General features: G+C 37.8%; 1 protein-coding gene across 2 annotated transcripts in view; it reads right to left on the reverse strand.

The window, feature by feature from the left end:
- Positions 1 to 1,574: 1,574 nt before the first annotated feature.
- SLC36A4 (solute carrier family 36 member 4) overlaps positions 1,575 to 7,897 on the reverse strand; it is a 54,901-nt gene continuing 48,578 nt past the window's right edge. For both annotated transcript variants that reach the window (XM_059412539.1, XM_059412547.1), the window contains one exon: positions 1,575 to 5,765. In XM_059412539.1, the coding sequence (XP_059268522.1) occupies positions 5,458 to 5,765 (308 nt within the window). In that variant the 3' untranslated portion in view covers positions 1,575 to 5,457. The remainder of the gene's footprint in view (positions 5,766 to 7,897) is intronic.

The raw sequence follows: 7,897 nt of genomic DNA on the forward strand, positions 1-7,897 counted from the left end.
CAAAACGATCATCTTGACAGTCCCTCCCAACAGTTCTAGATTCCCATTCTTGATTTTTACTGGGCTCTCTTTATGGCGTGTACTGTGATGCACTTTGACAATGGGTAGCTTCTCAGAACAGCTGAGAATATTCTCCTCTGTGAGGGGCTTCCCCCAAACTACTTGGTCTTTTGCTTCATGGCACTAGAAAACTTTGACTTCAAAGACCTTCAGAAAAGACCTGATTCTCTCCCACTGTTTAAAGCCTTCAAACAAATCCATCCTTAAAAGGAAAATTCGAATCAAGCCAGTTTTTAACGTGTGAACCCCGCCAATGTATGTGCAAAATTCTGAGACCCACGCGTGCATGTTAGAACCACCACTCTCTTCTGCATAAAAAAAAATCTACAACTAATTTTACGAAGTGGCTCTATTTGTTTTCCTTCAGCTGGCATTCTGTGAGTCTTTTCATTGCATTCTCTCTCTATACCGAGTTGTAGCCCTTCTCTACTGGTTTATTGTCTTTGTCTTTCCATTTCTTCTATTGCTTGCTAAAAGCATGTACCCCTATGGCTTTTTAATTTTATTCCCCTTTATTTCTCTCACAGTCCTCCCTTTACTATTCATATAATAAATACAGTAAATACTATTCATATTCAAATAGTAAAACCCTTGTGGTTTTTTTGTTTGTTTGTTTTCCAGTTTATTTGAGAGAGAGCACACACAGGAGTGTGTAAGGGGCAGAGGGAGAGAATCCTGAAGCAGACTCCCTCCTGAGCACGAAGCCTGACGCAGAGCTCCATCTCACCATCCAGGAGATCATGGCCTGAGCTGAAACCAAGAGTCAGATGCTCAACTGACTGAGGCATCCAGGTTGTCCAAAACCCATCGTTTTCCCTAACACTGTGGTTCCACTTTCTGTGTACCTTGTATCAGTTCAAAAGCATTATTTTTATGGAGCTGCAATCAAAAATTAATTTTATGTATTTCTTCCCAAATTATTAACCTTTAGCATAACAACAATGTAATTAATATGATCTTCATTATATTCTAGGTTACTGTGTCACAACTTATTTCCTTATTGTTGAACATTTAGGTTGTTTCCAACTTTTCACTACTAAAATGTTGCCGATGCACCTTTGGGCAAAGAGTGTTTCTCTTCTCAGGAACTATGATATGCCCTTAGGCTAGGTTCACAAGAGAAGGATTATTGATATAAAGGTACAAATCTTTATGATCTTTGATTTGGTGAGTTGGCATAACACAAGCAAAATGTATCAAAGTGTAACTGATACATATTCTTGACCTGAAGAGTGTGGTAAATTAAATCACAGACCTAACATCTGCAGACTGCCTGCTCATTCTGCATTTACTCCATAGGAAGATCAGGTCACGGTTTTGATTATGTCCCTTCATTTTTAATCAACCTCTCCTCTTAAATCTTAGGGGCTGATGATATCAACTTCAAAGGCTGAAGATCACATGACAAAGAACCACATAGACTGATTAAGATGAGAATATACAGTGCCATTTTCAGCTTATGACATTTGTCAATATCATTTCATTTTGAGAAGACAAATTCATTTTAAAAAGCATTTGCAAGCAAAATAATTATATTTTATTGAAAATTCAGAAGAGTTACAGTACTTTAAGATGGTTTTTTTCCATAGTGTAAAGAAAAATAACTTAAAAAGAATTGACTCAAGTACAATGATTTTTAGTTTTCAAACTCACAAAATCATTTTGAAAAACACAAAAATCCACAGCTTAATTTATTCACAGTATAAGCATTTACTTTCCTAACTGTTATCAATAAAACGCTAATGTAATCATTTTGGGAGTGATCTTTCAACAATCATCTTTCGGTCCCAGTTTAAATGGTATGTTAATATTAGTATCTAATTCACATGGATTACTGGTGTGTGTGTGTGTGTGTGTGTGTGTATGCACACGTAAGAACTAGCTAATTTTAATACGGCATTTCAAGAATGAGAGTAAGTCGTCATTTCATTTATCATAGAGTAATAGCATTTCCAGTCATTTCTTAAGCATGTTTTCTCATCTCCTAGGCGAAAACCAACCACTTTTATTAAGGAGGTTAGCCAAGTAAGCACTAGGGGCATAAATAAGATTATCCATAATACTTCCAAAGTCTTAACTATTATAGTCAGCCATTTAATGTCAGGAAGGTTCTCGTTACACCTTTTAGATCAAAGTTCTCAGATTTTCTTAGGAAGGGGGAACCTAGTACAGCTGAAATGAACAAAACACACTCATTTAAAGAAAAACAAAATTCATTTTACATGATCAATGGTCTGTATATTTACCAAATCGTACTCCTCAACAGAAAATACCCATTGGGCCACCTGTCTGCCGCAGCAAGATGTGGCCCCAATGCAGAACTTTAATTCACTGTCCCATTAATATTTTTATAGTGCTTTGCAGGTAGACAGCTTTCCTGTAACTATTCTGAAAATACTGAATGAAATTCGGCTCTGTTAGGAAATTTACAACATGTACATTGCATAAAATGCTTATAAAAACATTCAGTGCGTTGCCTAGATGAGAGGCAAAAATGGTTTTAAGAAAGGAGAATCCAGCAAGGAGAGAATTAAAACATCATGTGGCACTGGCTGATCCCATATACTATTTTTAGTCGATAAAATCATACAAATTGGTCTTTCACCAAGGAAAAACCCTAGTTCTTATTTAATTGTGGAGAGATCTGACCAGGTGGGGAAAAGAAGATCCTCTGATAAAAAAAAAAAAAATCCGAGAACCAGTGTTTTGACAAGTTGACTCAAACTGGTGACACGGTTTTGAAGGTCAGGGACTAATGATAACTGACTTAGGACAAAGGTCAGCAGAGGTCAATGAAGCTTTCCTTTCCTTCCCCCATGTCAGTGGTAGAAAAGGCTCTCAGGCACCCAATCCACTTTCAAAGAAGAGGGCTCTTCATGGTGCCAGATGAAATGTGGCAGTCGTCCGAGCCATAATGTAACAGACCAAGATACCAGACACAAAATTTCACGGGTGCAATTGTTCTCATTTTCCAGGCCCCGAAATAAAAGCAACAGCTGGCCCCATCAAAATATCTTCTCCCAAAATCTTTAAAAAAACGTTGTGACTCATTAAAACTAAATTTTTCAGAGGAAAAATATTGCCACTGATTTTTTTCCCAAATAAAATACATCATCAAAAACTCTTAAGTAAGGGCGCATTTATGCTTTATACCTAAACAGTTTCTTGTTAAGGATTAAGACTAGTCTCTACTGGTTTTAGCCCCTGCTTTCACCATTTCCACTTTTCTCTGATATTTAAAGTGTCGATGAATAAGGGGACTAAGTACTGGCTGTGTATGCAGTACCCGCTGCGTAAGGAAGCCTGGCTGACAGTGCACTCAATGTTTCGTTCATGCTCAATCTCAAATTTATTTATTGCTATGATCAACTACTCAGAATTTATTGAATTTGATGAATTAATAAGGAAAATAAACAGGTCAAAGTATAAAAATAAAATTTCACGCATAGACTAGAAATATCTGAGGACAGCTGACAAAATAATAGTGCTTTCTATTAAACAATGATTTTCAAGTCATTTTATACCAAGTTATACATTTTTTAAAAAACCCTAATTTATTCTTAGAAACACGATTATATAACAGTTTCAATGATGATTACTCTTCCTATAACTTCTTCCACATTCTCTCAGTATGACTAAAAGCTCAATAGAACAGATTTGATATAAAAGTATCACAAACAATTATTGGTGACATCTAATGTAAATGTTTAAAAAAAGTTTGATTCTTATGAATTTGTACAAAAATAAAGCTTCTGATATTTTGTTAGAATTGTATTTGATGACTCATTAATGATGCAAAGCAAAAATTACTTAAACTAAGTTAACATTTACATATAAAAATATAGAATACATACACTACACTGATCTTGATGATATATTACAAATAAGAGTCCCATCAGCCTGATTAAAAAGTTCAACATGTTTGAAAGTATGAGTTTTTTTAAAAAGTCAAGATTCTTCATGTTTTAAAAGTAACATTTTTTCATTTTTCAAGTCAACTGAGACTGTTTTGATTAATAACCAGGATTGACAAATCTGGGGTAATAAAAGGCATTTCTTTTGAAGAAACCTGGAGTGTCTCAAGATTTAGTAATCTATCACTGCCTTGATTTTTCCTCAGCATACATTTCTTTATAGTTTTTTTTTATTCTGCCCATTCAGATCAGTAAAAGGCTATAACAAAGCAAGCCACAGGGCTGGAAGGAATACACAAATCCTGTATTTTGTCAGATAGCTATGTTCTGCTATTGAGAAAGACGGTGCATACAAAACCCAAAGAGGGAGGAACTAATACGGAGAGTCCGAGCCAGAGAGTACTGTGTACCTTCTACTAGCCAGCAGTTAAACCAGCATGTAGTTTCTCTTTAAAAAACAAAACAAACAAAAGAAAACTTCCTTCTCTTGTTGGGGTTTATATGGCTGTAACACAGGTTTTCTAGAGTTCTCTGATCTTTATGGTCAGGTCACACAGAGTACAAAGATCCCTGGTTTTCCGAGTAGTAAAATATAACTAAATAGATGCAACACTAACAGCTAAACTGGACCTCATTTGTTCTTTTTCCTGGATGTGATGTGAAAAACAAAAAATCCTAGATTGGGGATCAAAAGATCACGTTCTCTTGCTTGACCTCAAAGCTGAGTGGTCTTGACCAAGTTACTTGAACCTTTCTGGGCGTGAATTTCCTTAGATAAGAAATAAGGGAATTATGCTGGATAACCCTTAAAGTCTCTTCCACATCTGACTGAGACACAGAGTCGGGACCCCACACAGTGCCTCAAGAGTTTTCGTTGTGCAGATCAACGACCATCAGAGAATCACGCAGCATAATTCCGGTTGTAGAGACTTCTGATGCTTACATTAGGGTTAATGAAGTTTCCATCCTTCCAGGGACAAATCATAAGTATTTGGCTCTCTAGTAAAAACGTGATTAAGACATTTTTACATTATACACAAAGTACACTTTGATATTCACCGAGATAGTGAGAAGACTGTTAACTAGGTCCTTCTTTGATTCTCTTATTGTTAGATCCCTGTTCCCTCCTCAGCTGGGTGGGGAAAGAGGAGCATGGGTCAAAAAGAGAATCTTGGTTAGAGTATTTCTGATTGAATGAAGAACAGTGGAAGTCTTTTTATTCTTGAATTTTTCTACATTTTAATTTTTAAAAATTTCAAAACTAAATATTTTGAAATTATTGCAAATACTTAAAACCAATAATCTGTCATGATTTACCACTATCAGTAAAGAACTCTAGTTTACTACTAAAATGCCATTATTGTACCAAAAGAAAAGAAAATTTGGTTCTATTTATAAGCTCACTGCAATGTATTCTACTAGTTCTTATTTGTATCATTTCCGGAGTCAAAAGAAAAGGAGAAGACTCACAGTTCTGTTTCCACTATTTCAAACCAGATGTAAAGCATGTTGAATTCAAATTTAGAGAAGGATTTTGTGGCGCGCCAGCTGTAACTTTAGGAGTAGGATAAATGATTTCTTCAACAGTTACATATGTACCTAAGAAGAAACCAACAACTCCAGTGAACGCTATGGAAATATTTTTCAGGATCATCCATATATTGTAGTGTTCCTTAGAAAATGTAAGAATTTCAACCAGAGGTGGTAGAATCAGGGCCAATGTGCTGCTGCTCACGGCTCCAACAAAGGAAATCACAATGTCCAAACGAGGAATCAGAATCGCTCCAGCACCTAGAAAATGAAAATACATATAATCCTTAATTAAATACCTAATACTTAAGTGAAAACTAAATGCAGACAGTGGGTATGATTACTCTCTTTTATAACTTTTCTGAGTTATTTCCAGATGAAATTTAAAAAAAAAAAAAAAAAGTACCACTACTTCTGACCGATTTTCTTCCAAACTACTGGCAAGCTTTCTGAAAAGCTCTGATCTTATATTTTCTTAGTCCTACTTACCCTTCTCTTGCTGAAGGTATCAACAGAGAGTTTGTGAAAACTAAGACTCAGATTCCTTTCTCCAACATTACCGATCGACTTGCTGAGGGTTTGGAGCAGCCACCAGAAATAACCCTAGAGTCTGCTCATGGGCAAGCTATGCCAGCTATGCACTCGCCCGCCCCCGCCAAACGATGAGGATTCTGTCACCACAGTTCTGGCTCTGGGGACTCCACTGACACGTGCATCGGCTCTCCCTAACTTGTCTCCTAAAGCTATCATCTCCCCTCTGATCTTTTTTATCCCTCTCTTTTTAAGATTTTTATTTATTTTTAGAGAGAGAGAGAGAGAGAGAGACTGTGAGCATGTGTGTGTGAGCGGGGGAGAGGCAGAGGGAAAGAAAGTCAAGCAGGCTCCCAGATGAGCATGGAGTCCAATGTGGGACTCGATCTCAAGACCCTGAGATCATGACCTGGGCCAAACCAAAATAAAGAGTTGGGCGCTCAACTGACTAAGCCACTCAGGGGCCTTTATTCCTCTCTTTTTATTCCTAAGTTTACATACTTTTGCTTTCCTCATTTCTAGCCTCTTTATCTCTTGCTGAACTTTCCTGGTGTATATATAATTTAACTTGGGCTCTGGAATGAACTCTTCCATTTCCACTCCTTTATTTTTAGGTTATGGGTTTTTTCCTTCCCCTATTCTTTTTGTGGCCTCAATGCTTTCCAGGAGGGTATGGTATTAATCTGGAACTACTAGGTTTCTTAGAAGTACTTGTTATTTATTTAATTTCTTTTGAAAGCTAAAACGCTAAAAATTATTTTGAAATGATAAACCTAGCCTCACACCTAGAGGACTGAAGTGCGGCAAGCTTTCCTAAATAAGACACTTGACTTTGAAGGAGTTGCAGCTCTAAACTGGAAATGCTTGATAAAGTGGGTTCCCTGTTGAACAGATGCTTGCCACATTCTTGTAACATGTTTCTCCAGGGAACCATAATCGTGACTCCCGAACAAAAATAGGACCTTTCAAATTTCATGGACAACATCCATTTCTGAGAGGCCACCGTATAGCAAGTCAATTCCTGTGAGTCTGACCCATCTTCCCAAGCTTTTGAGTCCTACTAAGAAGACAGTTTGAAAGAATGATTCAAATGCTAACTGGAGAACAGGTATAAGGAATATAACGCAGGCTGATGAACTCAAAACTCTAAACAGCAGTACTACCAACTTGCACTCAGTGTTTGGAGAGGACTGTGGAACGCCTGAAGATACCCAAGCTTCACATCCAGCTGGGCCTCTGCTCTCACTGCCAGCGTCACACAGCCTGCTCTATGGACACGATGGTCCCACTGGCTGTCCACACAGGCATCCATCAGGAGCCTGCCCCCAAAGCTTATCAAGGGCCCCCAGGGCAGATAAAAAACAGTCTCGTCCTGCATGTGGGCTGGCTTTGACTTTAATTGGGAAGCACAAGCTGAAGATTCCAGTGAAGGTCAGCGTCTGGCGATGCGTCCCAGTGAAGCACAAAGGGGATATTCCTTGCTTTGTGTTCTCTTCATCCAAAGCGCACCGTAACTATAGTTCTCATATACCGCCGAGTAACTTCAACTATTTTTAAAAATTTTTTCAGTGTTCCAAGATTGTTTATGCACCGCACCCAGTGCTCCATGCAATACGTGTCCTCCTTAATACCCACCACCAGGCTCACCAAACACCCTGCCTCTCTCCCCTCAAAAACCCTCAGTTTCTCAGAGTCCACAGTCTCTCATGGTTTGTCTCCCCCTCCAATTTCCCCAACTCACTTCTCCTCTCCATCTCCCAATGTCCTCTGTGTTATTCCTTATGCTCCACAAGTAACTGAAACCATATGATAATTGACTCTCTCTGCTTGACTTATTTCACTCAGCATAATCTCCTCCAGTA

Source organism: Mustela nigripes, chromosome 1, assembly GCF_022355385.1.
Source record: "Mustela nigripes isolate SB6536 chromosome 1, MUSNIG.SB6536, whole genome shotgun sequence".
Lineage (NCBI taxonomy): Eukaryota > Metazoa > Chordata > Mammalia > Carnivora > Mustelidae > Mustela > Mustela nigripes.